At 37.3% G+C, this 24,262-nt stretch overlaps 3 protein-coding genes across 3 annotated transcripts; 2 read left to right on the forward strand and 1 right to left on the reverse strand.

The window, feature by feature from the left end:
• The first annotated feature begins 3,127 nt into the window (after positions 1–3,127).
• On the forward strand, positions 3,128–5,934 carry LOC147547491 (uncharacterized). The gene has a single exon (XM_086668971.1). The coding sequence runs from the start codon at positions 3,586–3,588 to the stop codon at positions 5,737–5,739; it is 2,154 nt and encodes a 717-aa protein (XP_086525097.1). The 5' UTR covers positions 3,128–3,585; the 3' UTR covers positions 5,740–5,934.
• Positions 5,935–12,876: 6,942 nt separating this feature from the next.
• LOC147547492 (acetolactate synthase 1, chloroplastic-like) lies at positions 12,877–15,407 on the forward strand. The gene has a single exon (XM_086668972.1). It carries the CDS (start codon positions 13,181–13,183, stop codon positions 15,197–15,199), a length of 2,019 nt encoding a protein of 672 aa, XP_086525098.1. The 5' UTR covers positions 12,877–13,180; the 3' UTR covers positions 15,200–15,407.
• A 1,594-nt stretch (positions 15,408–17,001) lies between these two features.
• On the reverse strand, positions 17,002–18,707 carry LOC147547493 (ribonucleoside-diphosphate reductase small chain-like). The gene has a single exon (XM_086668973.1). The coding sequence runs from the start codon at positions 18,298–18,300 to the stop codon at positions 17,308–17,310; it is 993 nt and encodes a 330-aa protein (XP_086525099.1). The 5' UTR covers positions 18,301–18,707; the 3' UTR covers positions 17,002–17,307.
• Between the last annotated feature and the right edge of the window lie 5,555 nt (positions 18,708–24,262).

Raw genomic sequence — 24,262 nt, forward strand, 5'->3', positions numbered from 1 at the left:
ATCCAGAACCTCTAGAAAATACTTCTTTAATTAGATATTCTAGGCTAACCAGAACCTCTAATTGTTAGAAGGGAAGAGAAGAAGAGAATGAATTGAATTGATGAAAAATGAAGTGGGTTTGATGGGTTTATATAGGAATTGAATAGGTGTATAGTGTCTTTTGGGTTAAAGAACACTACTGTTCGGAACCAGGGGGTATAACCGAATAAAAGAGGGTCGGTTCATCTTGGGCCGTCAGATCGTGCTGGAAAACGCGGCCAGATCTTGATCCATTAGATCAAAACCGAAGCTGTCCCACAGATGCACTAACTGACCGTTAGATGCTAGCCCGGAGCGTGCCCGAACGCGGAAAGAACGCCAGGCGTCAGATCTCGCGCAAATCCGCGCGATGAACGCCCACCGTCCAGATCTGAGCGCGTTCTCTTCGCGCGAATGCCCCCCAACGTGACTTGTCCTCTTTGACAATTTAGTACCTATTTCAACCGATTTTTCGTTCAAACTTTAACCTTGAATTTCTCATTCATCCGGAATCGGATTCGAGTGATTCTTGGCTCTAAATTGTAGAGCTCGACGAGACGAACGCAATGGCGCGTTCCGTTTCTGAGTTTGACGAGTCGGCTCGAGCCAAAATAGGCTCCGATTCCAACATAAGCTTTATAGTTTGGGTAGCTTTAGGCAAATTACCCACAATAACAACCTCAAGGGGGTGGAGTGATCGTCCCAAACTAGGGGGAATCGGTCGGGTTCGAGCGTCCGCGGGATTTTTTTTCGGATTCGGGTGGATCATGCACGAGACTTCGAAGCCCACTATAGATCGTCGGACGGATCGGCCCGGTCACTTTGGCCTTTTCTGATGCCCGTAGCCCGCTCGTGCCCGCCTGTCCAAACGGTCTTTGGCAGTCACGGGGTCGGGTTTTAAAAAAAAAAATTTAATGTTTTTTATAATTATATTTTTCACAAAATTACACCATTCTTAGATTAATAACAAAAAGTTATACAACTAAAAAAGAATTACACGTCTTTATCAACCAAAAGAGTTACATTTGTCTTGAACAAGCAAAAGAGTTTAGATCTGTCTCAGAATCTTTACATAATCATGAATTAAAGAAAACTAAAACATATCTACATTATATCCTATGAACATCATCACAAAAAGAAATTTACATGACATTTTTTTCACCTTTCTGAAACAGATTTGACTCGTGAGAGTTTAAATCAGGAGAATGTCTATAACTTTAAATCATAAAAAAAAAACAGAGAACTAGTGATTAAAGATGAAGTTCGGAAGCTTCAACCGCTTCGTCTGATCAATAGATCATCAGCGTATAGTCAACCGAACATTCAACAACTACTTCGTTACTAACCATCAGAGAACATTCAACAACAATATCATAGAATCCATAGTGAAAGATTGAAGAGGTTACACTTTAGGGCTTGAGAAGGTTTCGTTACCAACCATTAAAGAACAACAAGCTCGAAATGCTACTATGCAGAGAAGAAAAGAAGAGAAAGGTAAGTATTCGGTTACCAAAGCTGAGGGTTTAGGAGTTTATAATTTTAGGGTTTCGGTTGGTTTGTTTGGAGAGGAGAAGGGAGAGACTGAGAGACAATGAGAGAAATTAGGGTTTCGATTAGTTCGTTTAGACAGGAGAAACCGACAAACTGAGAAAGAATGAGAGAAATTAGGGTTTCAGTTGCATTGAGGGGTGTCTTAGGGTATTTAAATTGACGCCCCTTCTAATCCAACGGTTGAGGGGTCTCTCCATTCCTCGGTCGTTGGATCTTAAAATTAGTTTCGGGTTACTATGATCGGGCGGGCAGACACTAAACGAGCGGACATATCGTGCCCGGACACGGGTAGGAGCCCTTGACCGAGTCCCACCCGCTACAACCCGATTTAACGGGTCGGGTAAGCCCGACTCGGGCTTAGGTCGGTCAGCGGGTCTTCACGGATCAGGCGGATAGTCTCGGGTTCTTGGACCGTTTTCCCAGCCCTATCCCGAACATATGTATATGTGGAAGAATCGATAAAGCATATGTTCCTACACTATAGAGAAGCCTCTAAGTTCTAGTACTATTTTATCAAGGCCTTTTGGTATCAATGATGCACACCGAGATCATGACCGGAGGTCATAGAACAATGGAAAATGATAGGTACAAAAATGGAAGAAAGATCTCTGGAATCTCATTCCAAGTGCAATTGGTCTATTTGGGAGTCTAGAAACAACAAGGCAATTAAAAAATGTACCGAAAATAGTTGTATAGAAGTTAAACACACAAAATCGCTATATTAGCTTCCTTATAAACTTTTAGGAAAAATAACCTAAATAACTTGTTCACAAATATGAAGATAAACCATGTGATGGAGACCATCCGGCAAGTGGGCCTCTCGGCCAGGACATTATGGGGCCCAATGGCCAAGTTGCCATATTGACATAGTTTCTTTATTTTAGTATTTTGAGTTCCTATAATTTAGAGTTCTAGCAATCAAGGAAAGTATCCTTAAGTTGTTATCTTCTTTTATTTTCTTTCTTATTTGAGTCTATCTAGGAAATAATAATCTCTATAAAAGAGAAGTCCAGTCTGTCTATTGAAGTATTGAATTGAATATCGAATAAAACCTCCTTGATTGCATTGTTCTTCTTTATTATTATTTCAATTAATCTTATTTGTTTTAGTTATTTAGCAATGAGTTCTTCTATTATTACGCTTCCGCAACAATCTACATCAGTTGGTATCATGAGCCCACAAAATCCTGATACAAAAAACGAGAATTTTTTTTCTCTACCCTTCACCACAACTTCATCTCTCTACCGTTCTTCATCCCTTCTCCCAAAACCTTCGGATCCTGCAGAAAGACATGACGTTTTCAAATCAAGACTCACCATCAACAATAAGGTGTGTGATTTTATTATTCACAACGGTAGCGAAGGAAACATGATATCACTTCGCCTCGTCAAAGCACTAGGTCTTCCTACTTACGACCACCCTTGCCCGTACAAACTCGGTTGGTTTTCTGACAAAAACGATTTATCGGTTCGCCAACAATGCATATTTACGTTCTCCATCGGTTCTTACTACCACGATTCTCTCTGTTGTGACGTTGTTGACATGGAAAACTGTCATCTCGTCCTAGGACAACCATGGATTTTCGATGTTGATGCCGTACGTAGAAATCATAATAATACTTATGAGTTTGTTTGGCATAAGAAACTTGTCATCCTTGTTCCGCTTCAAGAAAACCCGACATCGACTATAGATAAACATGAGGTAACTGCTCCACCCAAAAATTTTGAACCCCCTTCCAAAGATGATTTTGGTTCTGATTCAGGTTCTCAATCTTTTATCGCTTTACCTACCAATAGTGAAACTCATGAATCCGAGAAACCCACAGAAAAAGTCAAACTAAAACCTATTTCCACTCCTTCAACTTGTCTTGTTCCAGTTACACCCTCAACCGACTCAGAGAAATCAAGGAACAAAAAGAACAATTATATTGATAAAGAAGCAGACAGAGAAAGAGAACGAAATAGAGAAAAAAGGAGAGATTTAGAGAGAGAAAGAAAGTTTTCGTCTCCATTCGTTATGGCGTTATATCTTTTATTTGAATCAGCTTCTGGTTACTCTCTGTTAGAAGCACACGTTATCAATGAAATTAGACAAACCACTGAAGTTGTTCGTGACTCAGTTGTTGATCTTAATCGGTTTCTGAAAGTTGTAAAGATCGCTACTCTTCAACCATTTGCTTATACTTTAGATGCTCTCAATCAACGTAATGCTGTCTCTGAAGGGCTAATGAGTGAGGAGTTGAAGAACTTTTTGGAGCTGAACTTGCCAAAAGTAAAAGAAGGAAAGAAACTCAAGTTCGGTTTAGGACTTGCCGAGCCAAAGATTGGATCACGTATTTCAGAAGAAACCAAAATTCCTGGCCAAAGCAGCGAGTTTGTTCTTGAACTTCTCCGCGGAATACGCTTGCATTGTGACAGGTTCATCAAAAATCTTAAGCCTTCCGATCTGGATAAAGCTCATCTCGGTTTGGGACATAGTTGCAGTCGAGCAAAGGTGAAGTTCAATGTCAACCGAGTTGATAATCTGGTTATTCAGCCTATCTTCCTTCTCGATACCCTCGGTAAAGATGTGAACTCCTTTTCTATGAGAGTCAGAGAGTGGTACTCGTGGCGCTTTCCCGAACTCGCGAAGATAGTGAATGATAAATATCTCTATGCCAAAGTTGCCAACTATGTTGAGAACAAGTTAATGTGGTCTGAAAACAAAATCCCAGGCTTAGCTGAGTTACTTGGAGACAAAGACAAAACAAAGGAAACTGTAGAAGCAGCAAAGGCATTAATGGGACAAGATTTGTCTCCAATTGACTTGATTAATATTAAGCAATTTGCTCACAGAGTGATGGACTTATCTCAAGACGGGCTTATCTTCCATTCCTTTTTCTTCCGGCGAGACAAAGGTCGTATGGCTCGTTACCTTGCAAATAAGTGTTCCATTGCCTCCCGTATTGAATGTTTCGCAGAGACGAACACAACCGTTTTCGGCGAAAAGATTCGTGAACAGGTAGAAGAGAGACTTACCTCGCTTGCAGAGCGTGGAGTTCTCATCGTCTTTGTTGCAATGCACAGGCAAATATCCGTCTTCTTGTTTTTGTTTTCGTTAAAGACAGAATATGGTGATGATCTTAAAGTTACACTTGAGTGTGACATTAATCGAGTTACTGAGTTAATAACCAAGTATTTTGTTCCAATGTTTGTTACATCAACAATCTGTTTTCTTAAACCAGGGTTGATGATTGTTACCGAGTATAGGAACGAGGAGCTGTATCGGTTCAAGGCGATTCGAGATAGAGTCGACGATGACACTCCGTTTGCTACACTAATGTATAGTGTAGAACGTTTTCTAGCTGTTTATTTTCAATTTAGTTGTCTTACAAATCATGTAAGAATTGACCAAGTCGAGAGCTTGATGTATAAGAGACTAACTCTTGAAGCAGGAGAGGTTGGAGTGAGTACAGTTGGAAGTGATTATACATGGCCACGACTTCGTGCAAATTTTTCTACTGGAATCCTATTTGATCCCGACAAATATGATGGAAATATTCTAAAGATCTTCATGGTTGCTTTTCTTATAAAGTATAATGTGGTCTTCTTCGGATTACTAGATGACGGGCGTTGTCGCAATTTCTTGCACTCTTATACACCACTACTGTTTTTGCAAATATTTCGGCATGAGACGATTCCGATTATGTTTGGTGCTATAGTCTTTCTTTGTCTTCTTCAAATTTTCGGCAACTCTCGCGCAAAGTGGGAACTAAGGATTGCCTCGGTGAAATCATCGTACGTGGTACCACCAATCTTTTCTTTTTCGAAAGGTTCCGGAAAAACTTTCTCTAATGAGTTTGAAGTTGGCAATTTAGTTATAGTCTTTCTTTCCAAGCAACGAACTCCAGTCAGCATTTCCAAGAATATCGGTCAAAAGAAGTGCGGTCCTTTCAAGATACTCACCAAAATCAACGACAATGCGTTTGTTATCGATCTTCCTCCGGAATTCAACATTTCTTCCACGTTCAACGTCTCTGACATCTTTCCGTACCACCCGGATGAACCTATTTATGACGACTCGGGGACGAGTTCTTCCTCGGTGGGGGAGTATGATGGAGACCATCCGGCAAGTGGGCCTCTCGGCCAGGACATTATGGGGCCCAATGGCCAAGTTGCCATATTGACATAGTTTCTTTATTTTAGTATTTTGAGTTCCTATAATTTAGAGTTCTAGCAATCAAGGAAAGTATCCTTAAGTTGTTATCTTCTTTTATTTTCTTTCTTATTTGAGTCTATCTAGGAAATAATAATCTCTATAAAAGAGAAGTCCAGTCTGTCTATTGAAGTATTGAATTGAATATCGAATAAAACCTCCTTGATTGCATTGTTCTTCTTTATTATTATTTCAATTAATCTTATTTGTTTTAGTTATTTAGCAATGAGTTCTTCTATTATTACGCTTCCGCAACAATCTACATCACCATGTGAAAGTAAAAGCAGAGACACCAAGTTAATTTGACGTGACAAAAAGCCCCTCCAAGATAGAAGATAAAAAAACCACGGGACCTAGTTCAGAAATCTTCCACTATGATTAAATAATGGGTTACACAATTCTTTCCTAAAACAATTAGGGGATTAACCAATTATTCAAGATGTGTGAAAACACTATTAGATAACAACTCTTCCCTAAACAAATAGAGTATTAAGAAACTCTTCAAAATGTGTGGAAACACTCTTGGATAACAACTCTTCCCTAAACAAATGGAGGATTAACCAACTCTTCAAGATGTGTGGATACACTCTTGGATAACAACTCTTTCCTAAACAAATAGAGGATTAACCAACTCTTCAAGCTGTGTGGAAACACTCTTGGATAACAACTCTTCCCTACACAAATAGAGGATTAACCGATTCTTCAAGATGTGTGAAACACTCTTGGATAACAATTCTTCACCAAAACTATGGTGCATAAACTGAACAAGAAATGGAGAAAATAGAAATCTCTGACTCCTTAGAATTTAAACAAATCCTAAATCACCACAAAGCTTGAAGAAGTTTAACATAAACTAAATTGTTTCACAAGATCTTCTTTTCTTCAAACCAATGTTCTTCTCTTTCAACCTCTCTTGAAAGGATTGCTTCAGAAATCTCACATTCTCTCTCTCTCTCTCTCTGTCTATCTCTCTCTAATCTGACAGGATATGATCTGAGAGGATTCTCTATCTTCTTGTCTCATCTCTCTGATATCTCCCTCTCTCTCTAAGCTGAGAGGATATGATCTGAGAGGGTTCTCTCTCTCTCTCTCTCTCTCTCTCTCTCTCTCTCTCTCTCTCTCTCTCTCTCTCTCTCTCGCTGTCTCATCTCTCTGGCCTCTCTCTCTAATCCGAGGGTATACGGTCATAGAAGATTATCTGAGAGGATACTCTCTGACTTAAAAGTATGAAAATTTCTTCTCTTTCATTCTCTTTTTATTAATGATAAATAGGCCAAATGATAAATAGGCCAATAGAAATAGGATTCATTTTTAGGCTTGAAATAGGAAACCTATTTCACCCCAAAAACACAATAAGAAAAATTCTATTTCAATTAGGAGTCCATTTATTATAAAGGGCCATCAACATAAACTTCATATTTAATTCTTTAAACCATATATACTACTAATGTTACCAATATTTCCGAAATCTAAAGACGCAATTGCCATAAAATATTTATAATGAACAAAAGAAAACTAATATAACCGATTAAAGGTTTAAGTACAAAGCCGATGTAGTAGTTTTATTTACAATTGCCAATTAACTCTGTCTTATATTCGAACTTCAGTCAACGTGAATTGTTCGATAGACTTTAAATCATATAATCCAGAAAAAAAAATATGTAAACGAACTTTATTGGCTTGACCTTGTGATGCATGATAAAGAAAATAATGTTCTTTTTAATAAAACCTCTCAAATCAAGATCCTTTACTTTAACCTACTAAAAAACTCAAAACCATATTGAGGAAGGACTAAAAATTGCTGATGGAACTTAAATAAAGATAACCCAAAATAAAGAACCGATTCCAACACAGAACCCAAAATAGTCCAAACTAGGAAAGAACTCAATAGTCAATACTTCACAAACACTCTTTTAGAGCATCTCCAGTGGGACACTCTAAAATTTAGTTGTCAAGTGTCAAATTAAAGATTCTCCTACTTAGGTGTCAATATAGAGAGACAGTCTAAATTTTTCTGATCTCCATTGGAGATCTCTAAATTCTCTCTACTTAATACACATGTTACTCTTAAATTGAATATAGAAAAAGTAGTTGAAAAGAAAAGGTTTCTATTGGTTTAAATTTTGAAATGTAGAGTCTCAAAGGGACACTCTAGTTTAGAGTTTCTCTCTCTAGACACTCTATAATAAATGTGTCCACCTCATAATAGAGTGTCTAACAAAGTGTCCCATCGGAGATGGTATTTTAACAAAAACTCCAAAAAATCATATGTGGCACTCTAAGTGTTAAAGATTGAGTGTCCCATTGGAGACGCTCAATCCAAAATAGGAAGTCGTTGATGGACTCATATAAAATGGACTCATCCTAGATGCGTCCCTTTGGCCGAAGCGCCCCAGCGATCTCGGTCCTAGACCGAGATGCCTAGGGCATCCAGACGCGTCTGGTGGTAATCCATGTGTCTCGAATCTAGTCTGAGACGCCCCTGGACTCCCAGGGGATAGGATGCGCCCAAATCGTGGGCACGCGCAACTAGGAAGTTTCCTGGTCGCGTACTGAAAGCTTCCTGGTCGCGTCCTGAGTCACGACCTGGTCACGTTCCAGACGCGTGCCAGCAGCTTCCCAAATTTTAGAAACTTCTAGAACTTCCAAAAAAAAATTTCTTTTGCTTCCAAAGCCGTTGTTCTCATGTATTTAGAAACTTCTAGAAACTCCAAATTTGATTTCATACGAATTCTAAGAATCAATGAAGAACAGTTCTTTTGAAAACACTTTTCAATACCTAAGTCAATCAAAATCGAATCTTTTGAAACTCTTTTCAATCATCAACTTTGAAAATCAATTTGAAAACTTGTAAATCACATTCGAATTCATTCAAATTGAAGCCTAAAACACTTTTAGACATAACTATCTATCTAATCAATCATGAATTAGTCCGAAACTGAGCAAAAAATTAGCTATTTTCAAGAGGCTTTGACGCCACTGTCTAGTGTTCTAAGCGGAATCTCAGACATCTCATGTCTAACATGCATGAGCTAATTATTAACAAAGAGTTTAGGATTACCTTAATCGCTAATTTTTCCTCGAACCTTTCCAGTCGAATGCGAAGACCAAGAGCCCCACGTGTTGTTCCTCTACTCAAGACACCCGAATGATCAATTTGATCTCCCACCTTGTATCTAACTAGAACTCCGATGGTGGTTTGATTAGAAGAACCCCTTCTTCTTTGTGACTAGTTAATAGTTTGAGAATTAGCTCTCTTTGTTTCTCTACTTGATGTTGTAGAGTAAGAAAGCTTCTTGAGAAATTCCACACCTTATTCAAGTACCAAAGAGACATTATATAGAACCCTAGTTACAATCTCACCCTAATTAGGTTTCCTAAAAAGTCCTTTTGAATAAGATTAAGAAAATAGTCGAAAATAGAAACTAGTTTCTATTTTCCCTTTTTCTTATTATTGGTCGGTCATATCAAGCCCATCTTGGGCAGATCTGGCCGGCCCCATTAGGGCCACACAGCCAAGCTTGGCCGTGCCATTTTGGGCCCCAAATCACCTCCTGGTGCCCGGCCAAATACTCTTCTTTTGGGCCTTTTGTGCTATATTTGCCTAAACTTCTTTTAGGCCTATGAGACATGTTTATGAGACTCTCCCATTATTATATGTCTCATCCCACTAGTCATATCATCCGATCAAATAGACATTCTTATGTGTAACCCAGTGTAGGATCCGATCGAAGTTAGCCGCGAATTACTTCGTAACTCGACGATCGTAGTTGGTTTCTAACTAAACACTACGATCTCTAAATCGTCCGGACTTGATGATCTTCTTCATCAATTGTTATATCCGACAAATTGCTCGCATTGCATCTTTGGTTGAAGAACATCTCCTTCACTTTCGAACTCGTAGTCCATGGCCAATCTTTTAGCTGTGCATCTCTCCACCAGGAAGATATCTTCCTTGATGATCCAGGTAGCTGGAGAAACTAAATGTGAATGCAATGCGACCAGATGAAGAAGACTGACACCTACTAAATAAGGGGGAGTAAGTGATGGAGACTAAACAAACGATTTAAAGTGGCATTGTCCACGAAGAAACCACCCCAAAGCCAAGTCCACTTCTCCTGATGTTGACGCCATAAATTTTAATTATATATATGGCAAGAAGGTAATTGTATTTTTAGCAAACGATAATTTACAGAGAGTATTTATGAAAACCACTCTAGTTAGACAATAACATATAACCTCTTAACTTTTTTTTGTTGCAAATATAAACTCTAATTTAGAAAGAAATATAATCAACTTTTTGAATGATTTCATATCAACTTAGAAAGAGAAAACAACAGTAAACACACAAAATATAAGTAGTTTTAAAAGTTAAACTCTATTCTAAAATATAGATAAATAATCGGAGGGAGAAAAGATTTTAGATAAATAACAACAAATTTTGAATATTGGAAAACCTAAACCATTGGACCTTGCACTTGGACAAAGTTAGATACTTAGATTACCACCTTAACCATTGGACCAACCTCAGCTTATGGTTATGATAGACAGGGACAAATATTAATTCGATTAGGGAAGCCCAAAATGCCCAATTCTCTTGATTCATGAGCATTCCATAGCCTACCTTAGCCCTGGCTTGCAACAATGTTCACATAAGGGGGCTGGATAGTAAACCTAATTTTTTTTAATTCATTTTCTATGGATTAGTGGAAGACTCAAAAAGGACTTATGTTTTTGTACTTTCTAATGTTGGCATCTTTATGTGATGCAGATAAGGCCTGATGACCCATTACTGGGCTTCACAACCGGACCTTCTAAGTAGGTCACTCGACCGAACCGTTACGATTATTAGTAGAGTCTAATTTTGGTCAAATTCCTATTGATTCTAGATTTAGGAAGTTGCTATGTTTAAGTATTTTGATATTTAGAAATCCTAATTTGAATCCATCTACAAGTGTCTAAAGTTCTTATAAATAAAGGTCCAGTCTGTCTTTGTTAAGGAGACCTTGAAGAGAATTACCAATCAAAGTTTAGTATTTTCTTATAGTTCTTCGTGCAAGTTTATTATCTTCTTCTTTCCGCTGTGTTTACATAATGATGTTTCATATGTTTTTATTTTTTATTTTTGTATACAGTAGTGGTTAAAATAATGTTAATAGTAATCATGTGTTTTGTTTATGGCTTATTCGTTAAAATAATGTGATGGAGATATTATGTATTTTATGCATGACTCATTTATAAAGAGGAGATCTAGTATGTTAGTTGAATATTTTTGTTTCTTTTGGGTATCGAAATACAGATTTAGTAGTTTCATCTACCATATTAATTTTATCGACATTTCAGATTTTTTTTTTTTGAACTTTCAATCTCTTTAGCTTTTGAAGTCCTTAACAATAAGACTTGAAATCTAGTCTTTTCATAAAGAAACAATCATGTTGCAACTCTTTTAACTAATTTCAGGCGCCAACAACCTTTGATTGGAGTGGTAAGAGGTATAGTTTTTCACTTTAGAAGTTAATGATTCGAGGCATGCTAAACAATTCAAAAAAAATAACTTATTTCAGGCTTAATTTCTTTCTCTTTTGTTTAAGAGAAGGATTGACTCGGGATTTAGGCTAATTAATTCCACCGTCAATTCATAAAAAGAACTAAACCAAAAGCTTAGTGCTATGTGATGGGGTCAACCTCCATATTTTAGTCTATTTTATGTTTTTTATTTTTATTTTGTGTATTGAGAACTCACTCCATGTCTAATTAATCTTATCTAACATTCATTTGTTTTACAAGTGGAGGACTAAAAAAAGACTCACTTTCAGTTTACTTCACCATAAAACACATTTGTTTTTCGATTATACTAAATCAATAAGGCTATATTTGTCACGCAAAACTAAAAATCGATTAAAATTGATCACATTTTAAAATGGCATTTCAGTAGAGCTCAATGTGTCGAGGTCATTCTGCAGACCTCTCTACTCTGTCTCTCTGGACAGAAGATTCAGTAACGTAGGCAATTCGAACCCGCCTCTTAGTTTATTTCTATGTGGGAGCAAAGTCCAAGTGTCCAGAAAATTTGTGTCAACCTCTTTGATTAAAGTCGAGCTCACATAAGTTGTAACATAGTAATTTCGGATCTAATCCTCTGATCGCTTTATCGAGAAATTGGTCGTGTGCATATGAGGCTAAGTATGTGACAGTCATTCTTGAGTGGTCACGTCAATAATTGAATCACCACATATATCATCCATATGATCATATCATATACAACAAATTTAATAGCACGATTTTATTACGAAGGGCAAAACTAATGTGGGGCTCGGGCTACCGGGAAATAATGTACGTGTGCGAAATTTTAATATTAGATTTCGACTATGAACTAAAATGTGATATTATTCGAGAAAGATAATTTCAAAAAGATAAACACAAAAGAAAATTAAAGAAAAATATTTAAAACGAAGTATTTAAAATAATAAAATGATTAAAAGAAAAATCAATTTTAAAAATAAAAAAAAGTGGGTGGATCCCCTTTTTAGGAGATCCACCCCAAAATTTTTTATTTTTAAAATTGATTTTTCTTTTAATCATCTTATTATTTTAAATACTTCGTTTTAAATATAAAATAAAAAATTAAAAGAGATCTCATTTTGAAGCCCGGGAGCATGGGGATTCTAATCCCACCAGAAGCCCAATCTCGGGGCTCCCGAGTTAGGAGATCGGGGCTGGGGCTCCCAAATTTGAATTGCTAGCCTCAACCCCACCAGGTTGGTTATGCCCTTAGGGCAAGTCCAACCTATGGGAGCTGGGCTCCAAAAAAATTAAAATAAAGTGGGGTGGTTCTCAACTGTCACATTTGGGGTTCCACTTTATTTTAATTTTTTATATTTATATTTTTGTTTCAAACTGATTTTTTTATTATTTTAAATACTTATTTTTAAAATATTTTTCTTTAAATTTTTTTTTGTGTGTATATCTTTTTGAAATTATCTCTCTCGAATAGTATCACATTTTAATTCATAGTCGAAATCTAATAATTCATAGTCGAAATCTAAAATTAAAATTTCGCACATGTACTTCGCAAATATACATTATTTTGATTTGAGAGCCCCGATTGAGAACAAGACGTTGGAGTTGAAGCCCCGCGTTCCACTTGCCCTTAGTCCCAAAACAAAATCTAGCAAATAGCACCAAATTTGGTTGGTCATGGGATCTAAAAGATTTCAATGAAGATCCGACCAGCCGAAATTGAACGAGACGATCAGGAGTACCTAAGCACGAAATAGAATTTGTCGCAGTTTTACCAAATAAGGGTAACTGTGTAATTCCAGTAGTCCTGAGTCCTGACTATAAAAAGTAGGAGTACTAGTTTTCTCCATTGGAACTCTTCCAATCTTCCTCAAAACCCTAACTTTTTTTATCAACAATGGTGTCTATTACTCCAAATCTCTCTCTTTCTAAACCTTCTCCTTTCCCTTCCTTTGATTCTCTCAAACCCCATCACCATTTTTCCAAAATTACTCTTCCCATTTCTACCCATTTCCGAAAACCCCCTAATCTTTCATTTCAAATCACAAATGGACTTGCAGATTCATCTTCTCATCCACCACCACCATTATCATCCGCCGGCATCTCCACCCCCACCACCACCACCACCTCTGTCATTCCAACTTCCATTCCTCAGCCTTTTGTTTCAAGATACTCATCTGATGAGCCAAGAAAAGGAGCTGATGTTCTTGTTGAAGCTTTAGAACGTGAAGGAGTTAAAAATGTTTTTGCTTATCCAGGTGGTGCATCACTGGAGATTCATCAAGCTCTAACAAGATCCAAAACTATCAGAAATGTCCTACCCAGACATGAACAAGGTGGTATCTTTGCTGCTGAAGGTTATGCTAGAGCTTCTGGTCTTACTGGTGTTTGCATTGCCACTTCCGGTCCCGGAGCTACCAATCTTGTTAGTGGACTTGCCGACGCTTTGCTTGATAGTATACCCATTGTTGCTATCACCGGCCAAGTTCCTCGGCGAATGATCGGAACTGATGCTTTTCAAGAAACACCCATTGTTGAGGTAACAAGATCTATTACTAAACATAATTATCTTGTTCTTGATGTTGAAGATATTCCTCGAGTTGTTCGAGAGGCCTTTCTTCTTGCGAATTCCGGTAGACCTGGTCCTGTTCTGATTGATATCCCTAAAGATATCCAACAACAACTTGTGGTTCCTAATTGGAATCAACCTCTTAAATTAAATGGTTATGAATCAAGAATGCCCAAATGTCCTGAAGATATTCATTTAAAACAGATAATTAGGTTGATTTCGGAATCGAAAAAACCTGTTTTGTATGTTGGTGGTGGGTGTTTGAATTCTTATGAAGAACTTAGAAGATTTGTTAAACTTACCCAGATACCAGTTGCTAGTACTTTAATGGGTTTAGGTGCTTACCCAAGTACAGATGAACTTTCATTACAAATGCTTGGAATGCATGGAACTGTTTATGCAAATTACGCTGTTGATAAATCAGATTTGTTACTTGCATTTGGGGTTAGATTCGATGATCGTGTAACCGGAAAGATTGAAGCTTTTGCTAGTCGAGCGAAAATCGTTCATATTGATATTGATCCAGCTGAGATTGGAAAGAACAAACAACCTCATATTTCTCTCTGTGCTGATATTAGAATGGCATTAGAAGGTATGAACAGGTTGTTAGAGGAAACGAGTTCTAACTTAAAACCCTTCGAGTTTTCGAGTTGGAGGGAGGAATTGAAAGAGCAGAAGTCAAATTACCCATTGAGTTTTAAGACATTTGGAGAAGCAATTCCTCCTCAATATGCAATTCAAATTTTGGATGAGTTAACAGATGGGGAAGCTGTTATCAGTACTGGAGTTGGACAACATCAAATGTGGGCTGCTCAATGGTACAAGTACAAAGGGCCTCGTCAATGGCTAACTTCGAGCGGGTTAGGTGCAATGGGATTCGGATTACCTGCCGCCGTTGGTGCTGCTGTTGCTAGACCAGAAGCCATTGTTGTTGACATCGACGGTGATGGAAGTTTTATGATGAATGTCCAAGAACTAGCGACAATACGAGTTGAGAACTTACCCGTGAAGATGATGATACTAAACAATCAACATTTGGGTATGGTTGTTCAATGGGAAGATCGATTTTATAAAGCGAACAGAGCTCATACGTATCTTGGAAACCCATCAGATGAATCTGCAATTTTCCCAAATATGTTGAAATTTGCAGAAGCTTGTGAAATACCGGCTGCTCGTGTTTCAAAAGTGAGTGAGCTAAGAGATGCGATTCGGAAGATGTTGGAAACGCCAGGGCCGTATTTATTAGATGTTATCGTACCTCATCAAGAACATGTATTGCCAATGATTCCTAGTGGTGGTTCTTTTAGTGAAGTGATCATTGAAGGTGATGGTAGAACAAAATATTGATCTTATTAGGTTAAGAGTGAAGTTGTAATCTGTGTTGTTGTGCATAGTTTGAAATCAAGACTGAGGGTTGTAGTTGTTTATGAAACTTGTCTGACTGAACTTGAGTTACTGGGAAGAATAACAGGATACCACTACCTTTTACTCTTCAAGGCTGTGTTTGTTTTTTTAATTTTTTCAGATATGAAATCGGAATTGGGTTCAATTCAAAGTTTAGATGTTCTTTTTCAATTTAAGAAAATCTCTGAATGGGCTCACAAAGAGGCCTCTTATTTGTCACCCACCAAAGACCACACCCCTTCCACAACACCCCACCACCAACCGTACCTGAAAACCACCGCCACCACGACCTAAAACTGCTGAGTGTGGAAGTGTGAGGAATTGATAAAACTGTTGGTGAGATTTGGAGGACTACTTGAAATTTTAGGGCCTAAAGATTTATCATGGCACTTGGGAGAAGCACCGCTGCTTGAAATGATTTTTGGTTGACACACCGCCGCCACCACAAACCACACTACGACAATCACCACACACCACACCCACAACAACCAACACAGACCACACCACGACGACCACCACAACAAACACCACCACTGTACGAATGTCTGTGACCTCGCAAGATCTGGTGAGATTTTAGCTTTCTGATCTTCAATTGCAAAGAGAGGGAGGAATCCCTACCAACAACAGTCGGGAAGAGAAAGAGAGCAGGAATATTTTTTTAAAAGCGAGATTTTAGCTGTCTGTGAACTCTCATTTTATCCCTTTTCATACTTTCTTATTTGAACTCCTCTGTTTTTTCCGAAGTCCACCCTTGTGAATCGAACCCATAACTTTTGGATTTCAAAGTACTGTACACCTTACTTAATAATTAGTTTGAAACATGGAGAGAGTTGATGAATATGTTGATTGAGGTTATTACTCGAATACGATATTTTCTTCCTGATGCCTTCTCTTCTTTGAGTTACTTGGATTAACTAAACTCAACATAATAAGATATTAGGCTATTCTAAGCATCTCGCTGAGCTTTCATGGGCAGGTGGCGAGGGTGGCAGTCCCTATCTTGTGGTGTTTAAGGCGAACAGAGTTGGTGTGGGTTAAGTCCCTTTGTTTGTTTTCATTAGGAGCTTCTGTGGTTGTGTTTTTGTTTGCTGCTCCTCCCTATGACGGTGGGGGGAGCAGACTATCTGGTGTTTGCTCCTTTTGTAATTGGGGGAGGTATCTGATTCTCGGCATACCTCCTAAGGCCCTTTTTACTGTTTTCCGTCGCAATTCTTTTGTAACTCTCGCTTTCGTTAATATTAATTCAAACTTTTCAAAAAAAAAAAAAAAAAATATTAGGATATTCAGATTCATCAGCTCCCTCCAATGGTGGTACTGTTTTGTTTGGAACATTATGAACCCTTTCTCTCCTTACTCAAAGCACATGGGAAAACACTCTTTCAATACCCATTCTCTGAAACTTCCCAAACCTCCCTTGTCGTTCGATTATGTGCAACTTTTCCAAAATCAAAGAATAGAAAATCGAAAGCACACGACTAACAAAATTGAAATGAAAATAGCGAGATTTCCCTAATGTGGTTCTAATTACTAAAGAGATGGGATATGATAGATTTGATTTAGAGGACTTCGATCAAAATTGAAAAAAATATTGAGTCGAATTTGGGGGGTTTTGTTGTTTTAGTCGATGATAAGGTGCGGGATGGTGGCATCAAGCTTATTGTTTCAGATTTCTATAAAATTAGGATCATGTTTGGTGCTGGATCCGACCAAAGATATTCACAACAACCATAAAATAAAAATAAATATAAGATGAAATTTCATAGATCATCATTATAATTTATATTGATTTACCATTCAAACACTCAAATGATCCATGAACCACAAGATAACACAACACTTACAACCCTAAACATGATCCACTACTACACCATCTACTTTAGTACTTATTTCCCATAATATCTAACATGTCTTTGCTTTTCTCTCATTGTCCGAATCTAACTCATCTCAATTTGACTCGTCTGACTCAAACAGAATCAAACATTCTGAAATCAGACTCAAACAAAACAGATTCGGCCTCAGAGGAGAAAAAACAAACACAACCCAAGGAAGATTTAGAAATCTTCATCTAACTTAAAGACATGACTATCTCCACCATCAGCATTCAAACTTGACATAACAGAAGCTTTCTGATACTCCCCGACACGTTTTTCGAAGAAATTAGTCTTACCCTGTAGAGAAATCAGGTCCATCCAATCAAATGGATTCTGAACATTATAGATCTTTTCACATCCCAATGCATTAAGTAAACGATCAGCAACAAATTCAATATATTGACTCATCAGATCACCGTTCATTCCAACTAAAGCACAAGGTAATGAATCGGTAACAAACTCTTTCTCAATTTTGACCGAGTCAGCAACGATTCCTTGAATTCGTTCTTGACTCAGTTTCTTCTTCAATAACCCATATAGTAAACAAGCAAAATCACAGTGTAAACCCTCATCTCGAGAAATTAATTCATTGGAGAATGTTAAACCAGGCATTAACCCTCGTTTTTTCAACCAGAAAATAGCACAGAATGAACCGGAGAAGAAGATACCTTCAACACAAGCAAAAGCAATGACTCGTTCAGCAAACGATTCAGAACCATCGATCCATTTCAGTGCCCAATCTGCTTTTTTAGCAACACAAGGAATCGTTTCGATTGCTTTAAACAATCGACTCTTTTCAGATGAATCTTTGATATAAGTTTCAAGCAATAGACTGTACATTTCTGAATGAATGTTTTCGATTGCGATTTGGAAACCATAAAAAGCCCTAGCTTCAGAGATTTGAACTTCTTTCATGAAACGACCGGCGAGATTTTCGAGGACGATTCCGTCTGAAGCAGCGAAGAAAGCAAGGACATGAGTGATGAAGTGACGTTCGTCATTAGTTAGGGCTTCCCATTGACGTTGATCTTGTGAAAGATCAACTTCTTCTGCTGTCCAAAATGAAGCTTCGGCTTTCTTATACATTTCCCAAATTTGAGGGTATTGAATTGGGAACATACAGAAACGATCTGGGTTTGGGGTGAGAATCGGTTCATCTGGAATTGCAGGCATGATTGATGATTCTAGAGAGAGAGAGAGAAAGAGAAGAAAAGGGGGGAATTGGGGTTTAGGGTTTGTGTTGAGGGGAGGCGGTGGATTGAAGAAATGGGATAATTAGGATGGAATTTATAGAGATAAGAGAGGCTGAGATTTAGAGAGAGAAAGAGAGAGAGGGCGGGGGATTTGAAAATTTTCAAGTGAAAAGCTTGCTTGAGACTCCATAAAAATCGAATCTTTTCAAGCAAATCTTAATGATTTTGAATTTTTTTAACTTTTTCTCCAAAAGAAGAAGAACTGACTCAGTTTAATACCTAAATGGACACATTGTGATGATCCTCTAGGATTTCTAACAAGTTGCTTGTGTTGAGAGAGTGGGTGTGAACGCAAAAAAAAGGAGATTAACAAAAATTATGGATTTCTAACCTATTCTGATATAGGTTATAAATTTTTTCTATTTTTAACGGAAATCCCATAGATTGTGCTTATTAAAAAGTTTTAAAATAAAAAAAATAAAATAAAATAAATGATGTAACAATCAACTAGATCAAAATGGAACGAAAATCAACCGAGTCTGGTAAAAAGTTGACCAGAGAGATAGTTGATTCGAAAATGAAGATTGTTGTTGATTCCATATAAGTTCCATTTCGATTCTGTCGATTTTGTCTTTTTAGTGGATGTATTCGTGTGGAAATTTTTGCTCTCAGACATTTAATTTTGGCGTGTAAAGAAGGATGTCAATCAACTTTCGGTCAATATTATCTTTAAGGTGTGCCGCTTATGCACGGAATGAGACTTCAGGTCCAACATCCCTTATTATTGGAGAGACGTTAGTTCCAGTTTGGATAATAAATTTTGTTATTGTTTTATGCGCTTATTACGACGATAGGTCGTTAATTTGTTGTTGTCTTGTTAACATACACGTCGACAAAGGAATACCGTTAAGTTTCACTTGTAATCTTTTACGTATTACGCAGTTACGTCGATAGGTCGTTAATTTATTTTTCTCTTGCTCGCATACACGTTTACAGATAGAACAATATTGTTAAGTCGTTAAATGATTGCAGTTGTACTTTTTCATGTATCAGAATCCAACGTAAAAAGAACAAATCCAAAATTCAGGTTAATAGCAACACTGTCATGTTACTTTTCTGTCAGCGTAATTTATCTCGCTTTAGTACAAAATACGATTGTTTTATCCAAGATTCATGTGTTACACAAATTGCAATGGTCGCTATTTGGAACATCCTCAGTAAGCTCTGAGGCCTTTACAGGGACAACAAGTCACAGTAGAAAGATGTGGAAGTTTGGGAGGAAAAAATATAAATGCCTCCATCACCTCTTATTCTTTCACGCAAACAGAATGATGGAGGCCATCATAATGGGCCTCACGTTCAAGTCATTGGGCCTCACGGCCGAGTCCATTAGGGTTAGATTTGAGAGTTTCAGGTTTAGAAGTTTCCATGTTTTAGTATCTTTGATATTTAGGAATCCTAGTTTGAGTCTATCTAGAAGTGTCTTAGTTCCTATAAAAGGAAGTCCAGTTTGTCTTGGTCATTCAGATCAGAGAATATTATCAATCGAGTTTATTATTAATCAGGGTTATCGTTTTGTTCTTTACTTTATCAGTTTATTTACGTATTTTATCAATTTATTTATGTATTTTATCAATTTATTTACGTATTTTATCATTGTTATAATGGTGGATTCCATTACCTTTACGCTTCCGCAACAATCTACATCAGCTGGTATTCAGAGCCTGAAGAATCTAGGAACAGATGAATTTTTTTTCATGGATACATCTCTCCTTGAATGCTGGAAATTTTTTCCCCATTTAGGTTGGGATCCCTTTCGAGATTCTAAACAATTCTATGTTGATCGAAAAGATCAAGAAAAAATTAATGACGTTTTCAAAATTCCTCTCTTCGACGGTCAATACCATATAGATTTTTGGATTCAACAGATGGAGGATTGGTTCATAAATCAAGATGTACATGCCGAAAATAAGGTTTTTGTCATGGAACAACATGTGTCCGAAAGAATTTATGAACAATTCAATGCAATGCAATGGTGACTCATTAGCGAAGGAAAAAAATTCATAGACGATTGGACGACATTGAAAAGTATCTTCAGGTATGTTTTTCTACCCTTGGATGAATATTTGTCATATGCTGAAACAATGATTGAATCAAGTAGACAATTCTCCAACTTTACTTTGGTCACCGGGATCGATGATATTGAAGAAGTTCTTGACAAACGGAACAAAATTCTATTAATGACCGAGGAAGAAGACGAAAGTGATTTTCCTTCACGAGACATTAGTACCAAGAAGTTCATGCTCCCTCTTGTAGGAGTCTCTTTTCTCAAAGAAACAATGAACATAGGTGTAGAAGTTGATGCCCATCACCTGTTCGATATTAGGTTTCTTAGAGTTTATAAACTTCACGAAGATCAACGAGGGAAGATAATTCAAGTTATTATTGAGAAGGGCGAAACAGAGAAAGTGATGAAGTGGATGATGAAATTCATAGTTAATTTTTCCATAGTGAATTATGTGGTGTTCGTGGTCTTCTTCATCAAACTAAAAGACGACGAGAGATGTGGCAATTTGTTAGAAGTTTCTTTCCTACATTTGTTTTTGCGAGATTCTTTGCAATATGAGATTTATGTCAGTGATTTGGTCCATCGTTGTCTTCTTCAGATTTTCGCCAACTTTCGTGCAAAGTGAGAATTAAGGATCGCATTGTTAAGTCTCACTTGAGGGCAAGTTCGTTCTCGGACGGGGAATATGATGGAGGCCATCATCATGGGCCTCACGTTCAAGTCATTGGGTCTCACGGCCGAGTCCATTAAGGTTAGATTTGAGAGTTTCAGGTTTAGAAGTTTCTACGTTTGAGTATCTTTGATATTTAGGAATCCTAGTTTGAGTCTATCTAGAAGTGTCTTAGTTCCTATAAAAGGAAGTCCAGTTTGTCTTGGTCATTCAGATCAGAGAATATTATCAATCGAGTTTATTATTAATTAGGTTTATCGTTTTGTTCTTTACTTTATCAGTTTATTTACATATTTTATCATTGTTATAATGGTAGATTCCATTACTTTTACGCTTCCGCAACAATCTACATCACAGAAAGTCGTCGACGGACTGCCATCGTTACTTTTACGTATTTTATCATTGTTATAATGGTGGATTTCCGACAAAGGAAATAGTTTCTTTTGTTGAAGCCCCTCTCGTCTAAGACAAATGTGAAACCTTAAAAACCCCCAAGTAAGGTTTTTCGATGTAACCCCCCTCGATCGAAGGTTTTGTGGCTGATCGGTCATTAGATGGTTCCTAGTCAACCGACATACATCTTCTGGTAGATAGACCATGAAATCCTTGATTGGAGGTTACAAAACTTGCGAAGAAAATTTCAGTTTCGTCTCATGTGAAAGGGGTTTCGACGAAGAAAACCTGCCTTATACTTTGAGAGAGAGGGGGTGGAGAGAGAGAGGAAAAAAGAGAGGAGAAAAAAATAAGAAACGGAGAAATGACCGAGGTGGTCAGAGCTGGTGGTGGGAGGACAAAAAAACTATTAAAAAAAACAAAAACCAAGGATTCTAACGATGACAGTCTGTCGATGACCCTTATCAGAATGAAAGGAGGAGGATGAGTGGGGTCACCCAAAATTTTCATCCAAACTTGGATGTCTTAGAGACTTTATATGATGCCTGAAAACCCCAACCGTCGCAATTTGTATTGTAAGTTTATATGAAAAGTTGACATGTTTTTCTTGCAAAACAATATCAATATTTCAAGTTGAAATTTGCATTTGCAAAGTGACACTGTATATTGTACATTTGGGACCAGCTACCATGTAAGTGTACTCGATTTATATTTTAATTTAAAAAAAAAACCAACTTTTGTCATCAAAACTTGAATTTGAATTGTTCCACCTAAATTCAATCACACGATTGGAGTGGAGATGGTGAGGGGTTTTCACCATTTCAGGTGCCGTTTTTTGGACTTATGCCCAATTTTGTCTTCTTATAAAATAAGAACAAAATACCCCTTATAACCCCATTGATTTTTTTTTGTTTGGTTGAACTAACCCCATTGATTCCGTGTGTGTGTGTAAAAGGCTCTTAAATGTGTGATAGCCGCAGTCACGTGTTTTGTAAATTTCAGAAAATGTCAGTACACTCTGAACACACTAAGGGGGGTAGTGGAGCGGGACTTTCACAGACTTTCATAGACAAAATGTCCCGTAGACATTTCAAGACATTTCAAGACATTTCGGATGAGTTATTATAGACAACATGTGTTCATAGACATTTTCAAGACATTGAGAGTTTGTAGACAAAATGTCTTTATAGACATTTCAAGACATTTGATCCATAGACAAAATGTCCTGGGGACATTTTAATCTTGAGTCCATTGACAAAATGTGTAATGCATATTATATTTGTGCTAATCAAAAATATATTTTTCGACTTTTGTAGACATCTGTGAATATTTATGGACATTGATGGACATTTGGTAGACATTTATTATTTTAATATTATTATTATTGTTTAATCACATGAAATAATATATTTATACTAACATTTCAAAAATATATTTTTCGACTTTCGTAGACATTTGTAAATATTGTGGACATTGATGGACATTTGGTAGACATTTACTATTTTAATATTATTATTATTGTTTAATCACATGAAATAATATGTTTATACTAACATTTCAAAAATATATTTTTCGACTTTCGTAGACATCTGTGAATATTTGTGGACATTGATGGACATTTGGTAGACATTTATTATTTTAATATTATTATTATTGTTTAATCACATGAAATAATATATTTATACTAACATTTCAAAAATATATTTTTCGACTTTCGTAAACATCTGTGAATATTTGTGGACATTGATGGATATTTGGTAGACATTTATTATTTTAATATTATTATTGTTGTTTGATCACATGATGGACTTCAAATGTCTCTTGTTTTTTGAAAGACATTTTGGCTTCCAAATTTGTCCCAAATCCTTCACAAATTCATCAAACTATGAAGTCCACCAAAGTCTGGGACATATTTTGTCTACAATCGAATGCCTCGGACTTTCATAGACTCTCAAATGTCTGGATTTGAATGCCTCAGACTTTCGTGGACTCTCAAATGTCTGGATTTGAATGCCTCAGACTTTCGTGGACTCTCAAATGTCTGGATTTGAATGCCTCAGACTTTCGCGGACTCTCAAGAGTCCGCGAAAGTCTTGCTCCACTACCCCCCCCTAAATCACGCGTACGGCTTACATGTTTGTGGGTGTTTCTTATATATGCCCCCGATTTTTATCGCTGGCGCCCCTATACAGTTATAATCTGGAGATTCTCACTATTTCGCTTGGAAGAGAGGCAAGCAAGAATGCCGGGCGCCCTCTCTCTCCATAACCGCTTGTCCAGAGTAAACCTTCCAGAAAATTTCATTGTTTCTCCGGTGAAGAGTCTTTCCTTCGCCGGATTCCTTTCTTCGTTTCTAAATAAAGGTTATTTTCTTTGTTGATCTTTACGACATGTTTATGTTGATCTTTAGGATCCTTTTGTTGTTTTCGTATTCAGGCAGGATCGGGTGTTTGATCATGGACAACCATTGAGAGTTTCTTCAACAACTTATAACTCTCTCCACTGATGTACCGGAATCAGTCACAGTCCAAAGTTCATCTCAAGAAGTTCAATCCGTAAACTATAGACGTTGTGGTTTTTTAGGACACATTATAACAATTTGTAGTAGAAGACTCAAGTTGAATCCCGCTAAACAAGAAGAGGCGCAGACCGGAGATCTGCACGCCGACCGGAGATCTGCACGCCGACCGGAGATCTGCACGCCGACGGTTGACAGCGAGAAGAGAAGAAGGTGGAAGAAGCAACGGTTATAAAACTACCCACAATGGTTAGTGGTGACTGCACCAGAAAAGTAGCCCACCAGTTAGATCA

Source organism: Eschscholzia californica, unplaced genomic scaffold (assembly GCF_041429995.1).
Source record: "Eschscholzia californica isolate CP2 unplaced genomic scaffold, dmEscCali1.0.p SCAF_3, whole genome shotgun sequence".
Classification (NCBI taxonomy): Eukaryota; Viridiplantae; Streptophyta; class Magnoliopsida; order Ranunculales; family Papaveraceae; genus Eschscholzia; species Eschscholzia californica.

Bases quoted from the DNA above. Each gene is read 5' to 3' on its own strand.
- LOC147547491 (XM_086668971.1), top strand. From the start codon at position 3,586: ATGGCGTTATATCTTTTATTTGAATCAGCTTCTGGTTACTCTCTGTTA.
- LOC147547492 (XM_086668972.1), top strand. From the start codon at position 13,181: ATGGTGTCTATTACTCCAAATCTCTCTCTTTCTAAACCTTCTCCTTTC.
- LOC147547493 (XM_086668973.1), bottom strand. From the start codon at position 18,300: ATGCCTGCAATTCCAGATGAACCGATTCTCACCCCAAACCCAGATCGT.